Source organism: Corylus avellana, chromosome ca1, assembly GCF_901000735.1.
Source record: "Corylus avellana chromosome ca1, CavTom2PMs-1.0".
Lineage (NCBI taxonomy): Eukaryota > Viridiplantae > Streptophyta > Magnoliopsida > Fagales > Betulaceae > Corylus > Corylus avellana.
Genome location: NC_081541.1, coordinates 24916157 through 24934452, shown reverse-complemented (window position 1 = coordinate 24934452; position 18296 = coordinate 24916157). Strand labels below are relative to the sequence as shown.

Here is an 18296-nt window from a genome sequence, read left to right as displayed (position 1 = left end):
TGGGCCAAACGCATCAATTCCCCATATTAACCAAAATTTGGAAGAAATTATATTCTTGAAAATGAGTTAATAAAAAAAGGAGGGAATAATCTTCTGACAATTTTTTTTTCTTCTTACCTGTGCTCCAATTTAGAAGAAATATTATTTTTGGTTCTTGAGTTTTCAAAATTGTCCAAAGTAGTATTCTCTACCGCGCGCCTAAGGGTTTGACCGTTAATTAGATGCTGGTGTGGCTCCATGGCATCCAATCAAATAGTAACACGTGGCATAATGCCACATCAAAACTCCAAGTCATGTAAAAATGACAAATCATATATACACATGAACGTCAGAATTTTTTTTTTTTTTTTTTTTTTTTTTTAAATGGCCATGCGAGCTTGTGAAGACCCAAAACCTTGTCCAAGAGAAGCTTTTATATATAAACGCTTATGAAAAATGTGATACTTATTAATTTTTTTTAAAAATAAATATTTATTTATTTAAGTAGCTTCAGACCCCACACAAAAGATACCAATCCACCCCTGCTAGCTCTCTCTCTCTCTCTCTATATACAATCAGAATAATCAGCTCTCTCCATGCAGAGCTGGTTAATTTTCACCCATTTTTGTTTTCCAAACCTGAGCTCATTGAAACAATTAAGGTTGCTGGCTCTAAAATGGCTCAACCAAAGGGTGAAGGCACTTGGTCAACCGGCCTCTGGGACTGCTTCTCCGACATGCGTAGCTGTAAATTTCTTCTCCTTTCTCTTTATTTTTTTTTTATTATTATTTTTTTAATTTTTTAATTTTTAACTTACTTGAAGAAGAGATTATGTTATGCATTAAGCGATGTTAAAAGTTCTTTTCTTCACCCCCAAGGGATTAACTCGAGTGGTAAGTTACTTGGTTCAACCCTCGATACCTTGAGTAGTAGTACAACTAATTTCTTGGGGCCATGATTGTGGGCGAATGCCAAAGCTTTATAACCTGACCGGCCGTGTGGAAGGGGAGCTTTACATGATGTCTCGAAGACCTAAAAAGGGCAAAGCCCCATATATCCCATTTATTGAAAAAAAAAAAAAAATCTTTTCTTCTTTCAATGATCTATAAAGAAAATTCTTATGTACAATGATTGAAATATTTGGGTTTTAAACTAATTAATGTGCTAATTCTGTCACAGGTTTCGTGACATTTTGGTGTCCATGCATTACTTTCGGGCAGATCTCCGAGATTGTAGATAAAGGAGAATCCTGTGAGTGAAGCAGAAAGAATATATATAGTTTAAATATTATGCAAATAAATAAATTAATATTTGAGTTGTGTTTTGTGGAAATTTTGCAGCCTGCTGTGGAAATGCAGCCCTGTTTTTCCTGATAAGTCTTTTCACAAGTTGTGGCTTTTGTTACTCATGCGTTTATCGTCAAAAACTGCGAAAACAGTATATGTTGGAGGAGAGCCCCTGTTTGGATTGCTGTGTTCATCTTTTCTGCCTTCATTGTGCCTTGTGCCAAGAATATCGTGAGCTCAAGAACCGTGGGTTTGACGTGCCCCATGGTAATTAATAATATATATATATATATATATATATATATATATATATATAATTAAAGTAATGGTTAAGTGATTAAATTTACCTCTTCCTATCAACTGAAGTTTTTGGGATAACTGGTAATTTAATCTGGTATTAGAGCCAAAAGTCCAGGATCGAACCTTGACTCCGTCATTTCACTCCCATTTCAATTAAATATTCTACGTGTTAGATCTCACCTATTAAAAAATTGAGTTTGAGCTCACATGTTAGGAGGAGCGTTAAAGTAATAGTTAAATGCTTAAGATTGCGTAAAAAGTACTCGTTTGGTAAAAAAATTAAAAGCGATTTTAAGGGTAAAAAAAGCTTAAAAATGACCAAAAAGTACTTTTGACAAAAGCTTAAAAATAAACCTTTTGCTCAAAAGTTCTTTTTGACTTAAAAACATTATTTCTCAAACGCAATTCCGAACAAGCTTTAAATTTACCTTTCCTATCAATTTAAGCTTTTGGGATAATTGGTAATTTAACAAAATATATATATATAATTGAAACTAAATATATAGTGTTTAAGTTAATTTTAATGGTTGGTTGGTTTTGGTTGTTGGATATGGTTTTAAGGATGGCATGGGAACGCGCAAATGAACAATCAAGGAGTGGCGCTGGCTCCGGCTGTGGAAGGAGCGATGAAGCGGTGATACTGCTGAATTGAAGAAAATTTGCATGCGTGCATGGGGAGTGTTATTAATTAGTTGGGATAATATATAATATTTAACGTTGTACCTTCTTGGGTTTGCTTAATTTGCTGGTCTCTTTTGTGTCCCCTTGACTTTGGCTTTGTACTTAAAATAAAAAAATAAAATAAAAAACCTAGTTATATATGTCGTGTGCTAGCTTGCAAAAACTTATAAATATTAATAATGTTAGTTTCTGTGTTTGTGTAATCTGTTGGAATTAATAAGCGATCACATATTTGATCTTTTACTATTGTCTTCTTCCCTTTAAGAAAGAAAGCAATTGAAGGCTTTTGGATCTTCCAAGTGCATGCCCTACTGTTCCTCTCTAGGTCAACCAAACTGGATAATATCCAATTAGTTATAGTAGACGGGTACTTTTGTCTTTTTACTTTTTGAGTGGACAAAAATATCATCTACTATAACTAATTAATTGGATATTCTCCAGTTCAAATGAAATTGAGAAAATCCTAATTCTATTGTTGAGGGATTGTTTGCTCCCCATTGGTGTGGCCAATTAATATAATCCAATTGAATTCACAATCATTATTAGAAATCAAATAAAATGGATAATTGGGGACGTGCACTGTTGCAACATCTCCAATTATTTAATTAGGGACGTTACTATAGTAAAATGACCATTCTTTCTTAGAGGGGTCGTTTTTTGTTTTGACCATTTGGTCATTAACATGCATTTATATTTTTATAATTATTAACAACTATTATTATTTTTCTAAGCATTAATGGCTGTTATTAAGACATGAGATTTTGAGAAAATATTAGTTATGACAGTTGGCCGGTCATTATTATTGTTGGTCAACTTGATGATTTTAACCTTTAATGTTATGACAGTTTGGTATTAAAAGTTTATCAAGTTTTTAACAAAGATTATGTGATATCTTTCTAACAAAGAATATCACTATAAATAAGTTATACTTTTTCATATAGAGAGGTATTCTATTTTTCCCATAAAAAACTAGCGCATAGATTTCTATCCTATCCCAATAAATTAGCCACATGAACTAGTTAAAGGTTGACCTAGTGTCTTTTATTCTTTGTTTTTCTCTATGTGGTTTTTCTTCAAGACAATCAAAGGGTTGTTCTACTAGCTTCGTTATTGGAAGTGCGTCCTTAACGAAGGTATATGCTATAGTCTAATCCTGGGAGTTATAGTCTAATCCTGGGAGATTGCGTGTCAAGAGATGCGATCGCACCGAGTAATATACTCCGGGAGGCACGAATCAACCTTTAAGGATAATGTTCTTGCATGATTCTATAACATTGTGAGATCTTTCCATATCCTACTTTTCATCTCTTGTAATTTATTTATTTTATTGTTAATTTTCAGATTTGTATTATTTTATTTTAATAAGAATTTTGTGCACCATCCAAATTATTTCCAACAAAAAGTTCTAGCAGATTGTCTCAGCTTTCAAGGGGAAGCAGGTTGTGATGTTTCTGGATTACGGTTGTCGACAACCAGCCCAGATTGACCATTCATGATGTCGAAAGAGGTATGTTTATTTTCTTTACTAAATTCATGGTTTCCAAACAAGTTCCATGCATTTTGTCTTTCGCTTCATATTCGGTATAATAATGGCATTCACATTTTCTTCCCTGCTTCTTTAAAGCAGATGAGAGAAGCTTTGAGATATGTTGCAAAATTTTTCCCCACTGCCATGTGAGTGGGAGGTGCAGGGATAATTTAAAATTACCATGATTTATGACAAATTTAATGTTAATTTTAAAAGCAACATCAATTTTAAGTAAACACAAAGCAGGTAGAGTTCTTGTTTGAAAATACCTCATTCATTAAAAGGTTCAAATATAGGATTGCAGTGGTCTATTTTCATTGGGTCCGTTAGTATTGCTATTTTCTTTTTCTTTGTTTTTTTTCCTCTAATTGGTTAGTATTGCTATTTGATGGGTCTGTCACATAGCTTATTTATTTAGTTATATATCTTTATTGTATTAGAAGTTCTTATCCTTATTGCTTTAGGAGTGGGTTTAGTTGACAGCAAGTTATCTTTATTGCTTTAGGAGTCGAGGGTCAGTGTAAAGTCCTATACGTATGGAACTATATTTTCAGCTGTAATTTTACTCTTTAAATACTGCAATGCTATGGAATAAGAAGGTAGTAAAGAATTTATTCAAATCTTGTGTTTGTAAAAGTTGAGAGCTCCTCTAATTGGTCTATCAATAGAGCTCCAATATTCCTCGAATATCGAAAGAAGTTAGAATTTCCAATTCATAAACCGGTTACATGTTTGGAATCCCGAGAACGTAACAAAGTGACAGCCATGTTAGACCCATGCTTTGATTGCCTAAAGTCTGAAATGGGGTCCAATATACATGAGTTCCAACCACGCTTTGATCGTTGAGAGTCTGAAATGGGGTCCAATAAATACGAGTTCTAGGAATTAATTGTAGGATGAAGGGCTCAAATCCAGCAATTGGCAGCAAAGATAGACGACGGTATGACATCTGTAAAGAAGGAAACAACATCTACGTCTAAAACTAGCAAAAATAAGGGAATCATGGGTTCAACGTAGGGGTCAATAAAAGCAAAATTGGCTAAGTTGGAGTTTCCATAATACAATAGGCACTACAATTTTTTTTTTTTTTTTTTTTCTTTCTTTTTCTTTTTCTTTTTCTTTTTCTTTTTCTGTCACGGGTCTGTAGTGATGTGTCAAGGCTGTTGACACGTTACTAAATGTTAGTAACGTGCCATTGGTAACGTGCCTGGCAGGTTAAAAAATTGGTCATAACTACTGGGGATTTAGTAACGTTTCAGTTAATGACATATTACCTTTTAGTAACGTGTTAAATTGGACACGTTACTACAATTTTGGTAACGTGTCATAGTTGACACGTTACCAAAATTGTAGTAACGTGTCCAATTTAACACGTTACAATTAGGTAACGTGTCATTTTGACACGTCACTTAATGGTATCGTGTCAAGTTTGGCACGTTACAACAGTTTAATAACGGGTGACATGTCAAACTGACACGTTATTAATAGTGGTAACGTGTGAACTGTCACACGTCACCATATGATGATGTGTCATAGTTGACACGTCACCAATTATAGCAGGAATTTTTATTATTTTTTTTAAAAAAAAAACATGAATCTAACTCCTTATTGCCCTTCCAGAACAACATACAATCATTACAACAAGTCAAGATCTTCTTATACCTGAGTCTTATGTCCCTTAGAAACCGTTTGGCCTCATATGTATTAACTGACAAAGTTTCATCATCTCCAGGCAGCAACTGATTAATGAACTCAAGGAAACACGAGAATATCGTGTTACTAACTCCACCCACACACTTCAAATTGTACAGATGTACAGTAGCACTCAGCATGCTATATTTGGTCTTATCATGAAGCGGCTTGTCTGCCTTTTAAAGCAATTCCTCGTACTTCCGTACGTCACCTCCATTGGCTTTGTCATGCACAACATGTTCTTCCTCACCATGCAGCTCAACCCGAGGCTCACTGTTGTCATCCCTGACTTCGTGCATGCCGAATGTCATCATCCAACTCTTGTCTATAGCGTTACTACGTACATTAGAAACATGAATATATAAAAATTATCCTCCACTTAAACATAAATGCATTATTATTCTCTTACTTTTTATCTTAAAAAGGAATGCTCAAAAATAGGTTAATTACTTATTTTTTGTTTATATATATATATATATATATATATATATATATATATTGTCTTTTAGCCCTAGACTAGTGGTTTATAAGTATTTTGTTTATGTAATTTACGAAATATAACTTACAAAAGTGATGAAAGTTTAATAGGGTTAAGTGAAGTTTCTCTTTAAAAATATTTCAATTACAATTTGGATCATGGGCATAACATGATTAACCTAAATAATTTTGTTCATAATATTTGATTAATCATGTTAATTATGCTATTGCTAACCAATGGGAGAATATGGAGATGGTTGCTAAGTGTATAAAACAAATTGAAAAGCATTTGTTACTGAGACCCTAAATAAAATAAGTCTAGCTAGCCAGGTTTGTTGTATTTTTGCATACTATATATTGTTTATTTTCTTTTTGTTAACCATTTTTATATATAATCAAGTTTGTAAAACATACGCAAAATAAATTATCTAGCTAATTTCAAACTAATTACATAATAAATAAATAGATATATTTTGCATTCATGCTCATATTTAACAATCCTACGTACGTATCTATCATACAAACATGGGACCCTAAAAATCATATATTTCAAACAAATTAATAAGTAGCTAACAAAAAATGATAATTAAATCATATATACACTATAGAAAAGCTCAATTAATATATGTGTGTATATATATATATATAAAACAAGATCGAGTGGGCTGGAAAAGAAAAAAAGAGAGAGGGAGAGGAACTGCACGTGGCGGGAGAAGGGGAAAAAAGAAAAGAGAAGAAGAAAGCGGGGGGGCGCTGCCACATGGCACTTTGTAGTGATGTGCCATATGTGGCACATTACTAATTGGTAACGTGCCATTGTAGCATGTTACTAATTGGTAACGTGCCACTGTGGCATGTTACTATATTTGTAAATAGTAAGCCAAGTCCCCGTTATTGCGATCGAGCACAACCGAGTCTCTGTTATTGCGATTGAGTGCAAGTGTTGCGGATAAAACTTTTGGTAATGTGCCATATTCACACGTTACCAAATGGTAACGTGTCATCTACAGACATTACCAAATGGTAATGTGTCAATTTGACACGTTGCCAATTTATAACGTGTCAAGATGACACGTTACCAAACGGTAACGTGTGAAGATGACACGTTACAATTTGGTAACGTGTCCAACTGACAAGGTAATGTGGTAGGTTTAACACGTCACCAAATGGTGACGTGTTGAAACTGACATGTTACCAAAAACTCTCGTAACGTGTTGGAAATTGGCACGTCACAATATGGTGACGTGGCAATAATTAGTGAACAGTTGCTAGATCACTAAACCCCCTTTTTTTGTAGTGAGGATTGATGATCTAACTAGTTGGATCTATGGGGTTGGATAATATTTTGAATTTTAGAAGACGGAGGCCTAGAATAAGGTGATGTTAGTGGCTTATCACAGACCTGGATCCCTTGGAATTCCAATTCCATACCGTTTAGGCCCCTCCTATTCGACTCCCAACCAGTTTCTCCACCTGTCTTTTTATTTTTTTCAAAAAATATCAAAAAAATATAGTTTAATTAGTTTCTACTTTACTGTGGAGTTTGTAAAATCTTACCCTTTATTTTTAAATTAAAGGAAAATGTTTGGATTATTCCAACTTTTACTCTAAACTAATTTATAAATTGACTTATCGATGGTCTATGATTAATTACCATGTAGTGAGGAGAAAGTAATGTACACTTTAATCAAAGTACACCTGGAAGTAACTCTAGAAACTTAGAAAGAAATTAGACAATGTAAAATACACTGTATAACAAACTAAAATGAAAATTGATATTTAGTAGACTTTCATACAATTATCATAAAACTATGATGACGTGGCCGAGAATATCAGCAATTACAGTATACATTTTTAGAATGGAAAATGTTAAAGGCACAACACAAACCCAACTTAAAACCAACTTCTCTCCTACATGGCATTTAAAAATAATAAAAAAATAAAAGTTTGAATTTTAAACCATTCACGCTGTCTTTTCCCCTTTCAGATCCAAAATTCCTCAGTCTCTCGCTCCCCCTCCCCCTCCCGCGCTCATCCTCTTTCTCCTCCGGCGCAAGGTTTCGTCTCTGTCTCTCTCACTCCGGCGACGTCTTCGGCCACCGAGTACTGCAAGAAGCACGTCGAGACTCCCAAAGCAGCCGCCGCGTCCGAAGAACGCTCCACCTCCGACAACGACCTCAAGGCCTAGGACGCCGAGTTCGTCAAGGTCGACCAGGCCACCCCCTTCGATCTCATCCTGGTGTGTCTTCTTCCTTATAAACTCAAATCCCCCTGTTAGATCTTTTTATTATTGATTTTTTTTCTTCTGATTAGGGTTTTGGTTTTGTTTTCTCGGCCTCTGTGTCTTTGATGTGTTTTTGTTTGGTTGGATGCCGAGAAAGCTGGCAGTTTTGGTGGTTTTATTGTTTTTTAGTTCTATGTTTGATTGGGTAGTGAATATTTGTTTTTGGTGGGGAGTGCTTGTGTTGCGGTAAGGTAAAGCATCGTTTTAAAATTTGGAACTTCTTGTTGGAGATTATATGTATTATTGTATTGATGCAATTTTAGTGTTATAGGAAAGTTTTCTCTTTCCACTGAACCTGGGCATTGACATTTAATTGTACTTTATGGCCTTTTTAGGTGTCAAATGTGCGGTTTTGGAGTAGGAAAGTATATGTTTTCTTGAGACTGATAATTGGACAAGAACAGATTTGGAATTTAAAGTGAACATTAATGTATGATGAACCAGTGATGATACCTAAAGGTTATTAGAAGTTTGCCCACTGATCTTTGCTTTCTTATAAACAAATTGAATGTCTAACCGTGCAACTCATTGCATGAGTATGAAGCTGTCAGGTTGCAATTAATATTTGATTCTAGCAGCATATGATTATCAAGATTTTCACAATATTGAAGTTGCAATAACTAGCTTGTCCTTGTTCTTTCATAGGCTGCATATCAAGGGTGGAACTAGAATTTTAGGTGCAGGGGACAAAACCAAAAAGAACTTTTTTGGGCAGTAAAAATTTGATTTTGAAAGGGTTATATATATATATATATATATATGGGGAACGCGTTGAGGCTTGGGGGCTTCACAATGTAGTTTCGCCCCTAGCTGCAGTAAGACTCGTGTCGATCGGTAATATACTCTGTAACAAATTCACTTACTGGGTGTTTGAACTAATATGACAATATTAATTTGTAATAACAGTTGTAATCTGGCATTTACTTATCCTTTGGAAATATTGTTTGGTTATTTTAATTGATTGGCTTGTTGATTTTACTTTTGTGCCTCTTAAAAAGAAAATAATGAAAATGGCCGTCGTCTCTACTTGCAGACTTTACAAGCTTTCTACTAAAGAAGCACAATGGCTGGCTCTAGGGTTGCTCATGCCACCTTGAAAGGACCAAGTGTTGTGAAGGAGTTATGCATTGGGTTGGCACTTGGTTTGGCTGCTGGTGGCCTCTGGAAAATGCATCACTGGAATGAACAGAGGAAAGTGTGGCAATTTTATGACTTGTTGGAGAAGGGTGAGATTAGTGTTGTTACTGCCGAAGAATAAATCTTTCTTTGTTTCTGTCATGAGTGGACACATTCTGCAGTTTGATCATTTTGTGTTCCCCCTATATTTGGCTCTTGAATCTTAAGATGAGCTTTACTTTGGAATTTAAGGGAATAAACATATTGTACTGATTTGTGGAGTACAGTGTTTGCTTTAGATATAAATTCATCAAATTTTTTATGGTATTTGCTTGTGGTTTCTATTATGGTTGCTCAAGGGAAATGCTAGACTACTCACCGTTATTATGCATACATCATACGTGTAAATGAGACAAGTGAAGAGGAGTTGTAGCAGGCAGGCATTCTTTGTAGCATGTGTAAACTGACATCAGTTTTTTTAAAACAAGCAATTCTGGTATATATTTTTAATAGGATTAACAAAGCATGTGACATTTATTCTTAGAGAAAATAATTTTCACATGCATTTTTAAAATTCATGTGAGAATTACAAGCTTCAAATATACGCAGTACTGCAAGTATTGGATCAAGTGACATTTCAAGTCTCAATAATATTGAATTACACTTCGGACATCAAATTTACGCATTGATATCTCACGAGGAAAACCATCAAATTTACGTAATGATGCCTCAATGAGGATCAAATGACATGTCAAATTACAGTTTTGAATTACACTTGGACGCAATGTTCAAGAAAATAAAATTGATGTGTGTTTTTGCGTAAATTTGATGCGTTTGTTGCTTTTGGAACCTGTAGCATCTTTGCTTACATCATGTTTAGATGCGTCAATATCTGCTTTTAGATCAGTAGTATTTGACACACAATATTTCTGCAACTATCTATCAGTTTCCTAGAGGACATGCATGATAAAATTGGCATGCATTATTGGCTGCATTATTGGCATGCAGGATAAACATTGCAGATTTTTATAATTTGGAACTTTAATTTGTCGACACTAATTTTTTTTTTTTTTTTTTTTTTAAAAAAAAATCTAATTATGATTGGATTATGATCTATTCACCCCAACTATCCTTATTTCTTAAACATTTGACCATTTACGAAAAAGGAAAAGAAAAAATAGTAAGTGATTAATATTGTTTATATGGGTGTATGTAATGGCAAATGTTTAAGCTTCTGTCATGATGCATATACCTCCAGAGATATTTAGGTTTCAATCAATACTCTGCATTTTTAATTATTGGGAAAGTTTGTATGGCTATGATTTTTTTAAAATAATGATAAGACAGTTAGTGGAAGTCATATGATCCCTGACACCTTGAGCTGTGTGAATCATTTTGTGCTAGAAATTGCAGAGTATATGCAAGAAAGCAGCAGAGTTTGAACAAGCGATTTTCTTCTTTTTGGTTCAAAACCATCAATATGCAAGAAGTGTAAATAGGTAGCAACAAATTGGATGCTAATATTTGCAAAGAAGCATAGGAAGAAACATCTATTCCCTCTTTAGGTAAGTATTTTAACACAGAGAGTAACCAAATTACTTCGCAAAATGCCAAAATTTTGAAAATCTGTAGTATGAAGAAAAGAGTTAATACTTACATTATTGAGTTCAATGTTGGATTGCAACAAAAGTTATCATCCAGAAAACTTCCAAGTCATGGCACCCAAGTGAGCTAAATTACCAAGCATCGAACAGAAAATAATGGAACTGTTATAGACATCTTCATGGATTTTCACAGGGCAGAACAAGATATTGAAGTTCAAAGCAATTTTATGATGCCAATATCATTAAAAAAAAAATATATGATTTACAGGACTTTATAATGCATGTCCTGTAATATTGTCTTCTCCGTGGATAAGCAATATTGGCTTCTTAATTCTATTAGCTGACATGAAAGGACTCATCTCCACAGGAGTGGTTGTGGCCTGCCAAGGAGTACTGTTTTCATTCTACACCAATATAACCAAGTAACTAGTCCATCAAAGAGTTAAGATATGACACTAGGGAAAATGTTTGTTGGGAAGGGAAAAAAGAAGAAAAAGGTTCAACTCCACAACTGAAAATATCTAGTTTGCTCAAACCTTGGCCCCACTTCCCTCCCTTTCCATTTATTTTCCCCATGATGTTCAATGGATCAAAAGATCAAACTCTTCATTCGAACTTTCATCCCCATCCAACTCTTCATCCGAACAAGTGATCCTTAAGACATTTGGTTCTTCAACTTCTTCATCCACATCTATCAAAATGGGATACAAAGTTAAAAGCCATCTTGGTGTGTCAAAGCAAAATTATAACACAAACAAAAGATGAAAAGTCAAACCTATTTGAGGGCAATCTTGCTCCAAAAAATCTTCATCATTTGGAATACGTGTATACAAAGATTCAACTTCACCATCCTTGTCCATTTAGGCAGCTATAATGAGTAACTTTTCCACTTACCTAATGTATAATTCAAAATATTATTGTATAAGCAGTGTGAACTATAAAAAGCAGTGTGAACTATAAAGACAAACTAGAATATAAATTCAAAAGGTATAATTCAAAAGGTATAATTCAAACTTTTCCACTTACCTAATGTATAATTCAAAAGGTATATTCCACAGATATGGGGTTTGTCTTGTTTTCTTTCTTTCTTTTTTCCTTTTGTTCTTATAATTCTTTGTTGATCCTGTTGGTTGGCCTCATAAACCAGCATGTTCAGATCTAGCAAGATTTTCACTAGCTTCAAATTCCACACAACCAGGTGCCAGATGGCATTTAAGGCTATCCGTGTGTTATTGGACTAATCTTGGAAGAGAAGTTATGTTTTGGTCTTATAACTAGCCCAATACTTTCTGGAAGGAATCAACAATATCAGGTGGAGTAGTCCAGGCTATGTTAACTCACATTTGCAGGCAGGAACTTCAGATGGGATGGAATAGAACATCACATGTGATATTACTACAGATGTGAATCACTTTGCCTGCACTGCATTCTGTCATTATATCTTAAGCCCATAATGCTTAAATCATGAACAAGCATTAGGAATCTAATGAAATTTATTTTGTTCAGGAAACCATACGGGATGCTATTGAAGATTCTATAACATGGCCAGTTCGGAAAATTTTGCCTATATTACCTGGGGATTATAGGTATGCTAATTTTACAATGAACTATCTGTCCTTTTTCTCCTCTAAAAAAATCAGATTGACTATTAACTTATCTTCCTTTTTTAACTAATCAAATTGTCAGTGCTTAAGAATGATATTCTGGAAAAGTTACTTAAGAATAATATTATATATAACTTATTTCTTAGAAGCTAACAAATGTATAAGGACTCACAGACCACTTTTATGAGCTCTATGTGAAAAACTTTTTGAGGTGAGATTACATATACTTAATCAACAGCATTTAAGAATAATAATATTCTGGAAAAGTTTTGGTTTCCACAAAATTGGCTTCAATTTCCAAATTTGAGCTAAAGACTGAGCAAGTGCAAATAATTTTCACTTTTTTTGTGTTTAGAACAAACAGGCTGGAATGGATAGAGCAAAGCTAGGTAACAGATGAAGAATTGGGTCAGTTAAAGCAGCCATTAATTCATATGGAGATAGGATTCTTGAAGGTAGTCCACTCATGAAACCCCAGATGGATTTCTCAGAGGTATATTCCAAAGAACTGTATAAATTCCATTTCACCATTTTCCATTTGTTTTTAAGCACTTGCAAACCATTTGTGTTCCTCTGTTATAACTATGTCTTTTGAATTCATAAAGAAGACCTCTTCGAGAACAAGAGAATTGCATATAGCACGAAGGGACCTTGGTCGATACAAAGAGAGCAAAAAGGCTGCGGAGTCAGTTAGTGCTCAAGCAGAATCAGAGCTCTCTAATGCAAAGAAGACAGTGAAAGATCTATCTTTATTAATTGAGAAGTCAAACTCGAAGGCAAAGGCGCAGATGCAAGACATTGAGAATTGTTTGTATTCAGCAAGGGGGAGCGTAGTAGCAAAAGCATGCGCGATTAATTACCCATGATGCATTAAATGCTCCCATAAACGCGTTCTCCCAATGCTTGCACTGCTGATTACAGCTGTTGGACCAAAAAAATGAACAAAATCCCATCCATGTTTTGCTTTTACTTTGACAAAGTGGAGACTGTGCAGTTGCCATGTCTGCATGATCATGCATGTGAAGAAATCATAGCAAATTAGTAAGATCATCATACAATAGAAGCCTGTAAAACATGTTCCTCCACAAGAATATGATGAGAATTTGATATTAATTAGAACCTGTTGAATGATTTTGCAGTACTACAAATATATGATAATTATGAATGTTTATAACTACTTACTCATGTTGGCCGAGAGGATCATGAAAACTAAAAGGATGGGTAACAGGTGAATAGATTTGGAAGTATTAACATGTTTAAGGTGTATAAGAAGGGTAATTAGGTGCTATCTATGTGTTTTATTTATAGCATAAGATGCTAATTACACAAATATGCTACGGCTATTACCTTTGAGCAGTATTGAATATATCAAAGCATATTGCAAGTTTTTCCCTTGGGTATAATGAAGTGTTTTAGCCAATCAACTCTAACCCAAACACTACTGATTAATCCTCCTCATGTGAGTCCAAATTAACCCAAAAAAAAAAGTGTTTGGATATGAGTCACAAGAAAAAGTCTGGAGCTATATATTCAATGGTTTAAATCCTCGATTTTAACGACATTAAATTTGGGATAAATTCCTTTTGCCCATTAATGATCAATAAGAATAAATCTTGGCCGCTGATCAATTTACCAATATTTAATATGACTACGGCTAATAATTGATGAGACAATTTGTGATCAAACGGTCCAATTGAAATCAGACCGTCTGATTTACAATTTTACATAAATCACAATTTTTAGTTGGTACCATGTCACCATATTACATGAACCATATACTTTAAAACCCTTTGATTTTGGGGTAGTGCTAATTAAGTTCCATTTTCCGATCTGTATGAAATTACGTATATGAAAATTGAAAAATTGCAATCTAATATTCGTATATGGTACATTATCCATGTTGTTGTACGTGTATTTCTTTTTTTTTTTTTTTTTTTTTGAAATCAAAATGCAATTCTTATTCAACAACGTCCAAAATCATTAAACTTAAGGAGATGGAATAACTTCCATTCTCCTTACAATACCACATATACTTGGTGGAATTTCTTCCACCCAAGTTGAATCTATGACATGCTTGGTAGCATCTTGTGCTAACTAGGGTACGTACCTAGAAAATGTAAAGAAAATAAAAAACAAATAACCTAAGGTTTTTTTTTTTTTTTTTTTGGGTACCCATAATAAATGCATCTAAATTTGGATTATAATTTTGTTTAGGTTTTGCAAATTTAGATTATGTAAATGTAATAAAAAAGGGGAAAAAATAAAGAAAAAACAACTAACCTAAGTTTTATTTTTTATTTTTTATTTTATTTAGGGTCCCCATAACAAATGCATTTAAATTTGGATTATAATTTTTTTTAGGTTTTGCTAATTTAGATTATGTAAATATTATTAAAAAAAAAAGGAAAAAAAAAAACAACTAACCTAGATTTATTTTATTTAGGGTCCCATATATAACAAAAGCATTTCAATTTGGACTATATTCATTGGTTTGAATTTAACTAAATTATGTATTTATTTGTTATTTTTATGTATTATATATTTGTTCCTAATGTATGTAGTAACGTTATTGACAAGAGTTAGATGACAAAGTCTAGAGGTACGAAGGAATACAGAGACGGATGTAAATTGTTCGTGGACTTCGCATTTAAGAACTGTACAATCCCTAATGGATTAATTTACTGCCCCTGTAAGACGTGTCTCCTTAACCAGTGACACCCGCCCGGTTTGGTATACGACCACTTGACAGGGGAAAAATGAATAATAACCCAATACAAAGACTGGATTTATCATGGTGAGAAGCCTATACGAGGTCCTGTTGAAGATTCTAATTCGAATCATCCGGCCACAGATGCGGGTGCAAGCATAGAACATGATGAAAATATGCACGCCATGTTGCGTGATGTATTCGGCATGCATGAGGCTAGAGAAGACAATTGTGTGCCTCAAGTCATGGTGCAGGGGGATGAAGAAATTGTGCATGAAGAAGCCGATAAAGGTGATGTACGAAAGTACTATGACTTACTTAAAAAGGCAGACAAGCCACTTCATGATAAGACCAAATATAACAAACTGAGTACTACTATACATTTGTACAACTTGAAGTATATGGGTGGACTTAGTAATACGATATTCTAGTATTTCCTAGAGTTTATCAATCAGTTGTTGCCTACGGACTACGAAGCTTTGCCAATTAATACATATGAGGCCAAAAAGTTTCTAAGGGACATGAGACTTGGGTATGAGAAAATTCCGGCTTGTCGTAATGATTGTATGTTATTCTGGAAGGACAATAAGGAGTTAGATTCATGTACCATTTGTGGAGAATCTAAGTGGGATGACGAAATTCATTTAGAAGAGGATGGTCAACCTATATCATTGAGTAAGAAACATCCGGTGAAGGTGTTGCGGTAGTCTCCACTCATACCACAACTACAAAGACTGTTTATGTCGCAGCATACCGCGCCCTATATAAGGTGGCATGTAGAAGGCCGCACAAAGGACGGCATATTGAGGCATCCGGTCAATGATGAAGCATGGAAGCCATTCGATAATTTCCATCGGGGATTTTCATCGGACAACAGGAACGTACGGCTTGGCCTAACCTCGGACGGATTTAATCATTTTAGGAACATGAGCACATCCTATAGTACTTGGCCTGTAATGCTTGTACCAGACAACTTGCCTCTTTGGATGTGCATGAAACAAATGTCTTTCATATTATCCCTGATTATCTCAAGCCCAAATTCACTTGGAATGGTTATAGATGTCTACCTTCAACCCTTAATTGTGAAATTACAGGAACTATGGAATGTAGGGATGCGCACATTTGATGTCTCCACGAAAAAAAAATTTGTGTTGCAACACAGTTGATATGGACAATTAATGACTTCTCAGCATATGTAGATTTGTCTAGATAGCCTATCAGGGGTGTAAAGGTATGTCCTTACTGTATGCATTCAACAAGGTCTAAATGGTTAAAACACATCCATAAATGGTGTTTTATGGGGCATAGGCGATACTTGCTTATGGATCATCCGTGGAGGCAGAACAAAAGAACATTTGAAGGTAACCAAGAACTAGAATGTGCCCCCGGTGTACTAGGTGGAGATGAAATCTTAAGACAATTAGAAGGGATGGTATTTGGGGATGAGAAAACCAGGAAGTCAAAGCCTGGTGGTAAGTCAAAGACGGATGGTAAGAAAAAAGAAAAGAAGTGGAAGAAGTCTCCTAAGAAACAACAACTAGTGACTGATCATGTAGTGTGGAAGAAGAAAAATATTTTTCGAAAATTATTTTTCTTTAGGTTGTTGTACTGAAAAGATAATTTATTGCTGTACAACCATGATGTTATGCACATAGAGAAAAACAAAGGGCAACCTCAAAGCCCATAAAGACTTGAGTGAAATGGGTTCAAGACCTACACTTCATCCGTTCACGGTCGAGAATGGGATAAGCTATATGCCCGCAGCTTGCCACATGATGTTTAAAATTTGGGACTTCCAAAAACCTATCTATAGGATCACTTAAACAAGGCTATATGATGATTGAACAGTCTAAACAAGATTTTTCAGACATTAAAGATTTTTATAATCCTAGAATCCTCAGAGCGCTATACAATGAACTCAATGGTGTTTGGAAGTCCCAAATTTTAAACTGAAGAGGGAGATTCATAAAGCATATGAGTTGTTTGGCAAAAAAAATATCTAATCAAATAGAAAAATTAGAAAATTTTAAAAATCTTTATGCCGATCTTTTCAAATAGACAAGATGAGATGAAGGGAAAAATTTTCCTAAATTCAATAATTTTATTTGGATAATGCGATTTTAGATCTGGAAATTCAAAAAGCAAGGAGAATTCTTTTATTTGAAATGGCAAAATGTTTACTTCCACATGGTGTCCTTCAAATGATTCAAGAAAAACTTGAAGAACAAGGAGTCAAGATCAAAATGATCTTAAATCGCAGCCATCAAAAAATTATTCATGTATAAATCCCGAAGCTAACAATTATCATCAATCATGAAGAATGGTTTGTTGAAGATATAGAATGGGGAGTCACTAACAATGGTGCTAGTTTCCAACTATGATGACTATGCTATCTTATCTAGTAAGAAACTTAAAATGGGGCAAATATTTCACCTTCTAGATAACAAGTTCAGTGAGATAGAGACTCCGAGAAAAATTCTTCCAGCCTTATCAAATATGGTTACTAAAGGCCTCTAATAAAGAAGGATTTGAAGAAAGAAAGATGGAAAATACTCTAAGTCTTGCATATGTTGAAGAAATAGACTATTGGGCTCAAAGTCCAGTTATTCTCTTCGATAAAGCAAAACAAATTAGAAATTCACCATTTAAAAAATTAATGACAACAGATGGTAGAAGGCAGCTTTTTACTGAAGTTCCAATTTATTAAACTCGGAGTCACAAATTGAACAAACAAAGAAGCTGGTTGAGAATATGGCGACGAGAAAGAATCTCTATCAACCACATGAACTGGAGTTATTGGCTGATGACAAGGAGCCAGGTTGTGGGAGCTCTGTTGGGAGAAACAACAATACACAAACTCCCTCTTTGTGTGAATCTGTAGGAAACTATAAAATAGAGCAATATAAATGCAAAAAATATATATCCAAACACCACAAGTACAAGACACACAATTTTTACGTGGAAAACCATCCCGATGTGAGAAGGAAAAACCACGTGACCGTAGTCCACTCAAACAATTCTACTATCAAAAATAACGG

At 34.4% G+C, this 18296-nt stretch overlaps 1 protein-coding gene and 1 long non-coding RNA gene across 2 annotated transcripts; one reads left to right on the top strand and one right to left on the bottom strand.

Annotated features, from left to right (window-relative positions):
- The first annotated feature begins 593 nt into the window (after positions 1-593).
- LOC132167188 (protein PLANT CADMIUM RESISTANCE 1-like) lies at positions 594-2254 on the top strand. The gene is made up of 4 exons (XM_059578096.1): positions 594-725; positions 1159-1230; positions 1320-1532; positions 2127-2254. Exons 1-4 carry the CDS (start codon positions 656-658, stop codon positions 2201-2203), a joined length of 432 nt encoding a protein of 143 aa, XP_059434079.1. The 5' UTR covers positions 594-655; the 3' UTR covers positions 2204-2254.
- Positions 2255-11003: 8749 nt separating this feature from the next.
- LOC132167657 (uncharacterized) lies at positions 11004-12204 on the bottom strand. The gene is made up of 3 exons (XR_009438701.1): positions 11974-12204; positions 11723-11841; positions 11004-11638 (listed from the first exon to the last, which is right to left on the bottom strand). It is a non-coding gene; the product is annotated as an uncharacterized LOC132167657 (long non-coding RNA).
- Positions 12205-18296: the final 6092 nt, after the last annotated feature.

What these genes read in the sequence shown, in the direction of transcription:
- LOC132167188 (XM_059578096.1), top strand. Translation starts at nt 656, where the DNA reads ATGGCTCAACCAAAGGGTGAAGGCACTTGGTCAACCGGCCTCTGGGAC. An exon ending in TGTAGATAAAGGAGAATCCT is followed by an intron (nt 1,231 to 1,319) that starts GTGAGTGAAGCA and finishes GAAATTTTGCAG; the next exon opens with CCTGCTGTGGAAATGCAGCC. An exon ending in TGGGTTTGACGTGCCCCATG is followed by an intron (nt 1,533 to 2,126) that starts GTAATTAATAAT and finishes TATGGTTTTAAG; the next exon opens with GATGGCATGGGAACGCGCAA.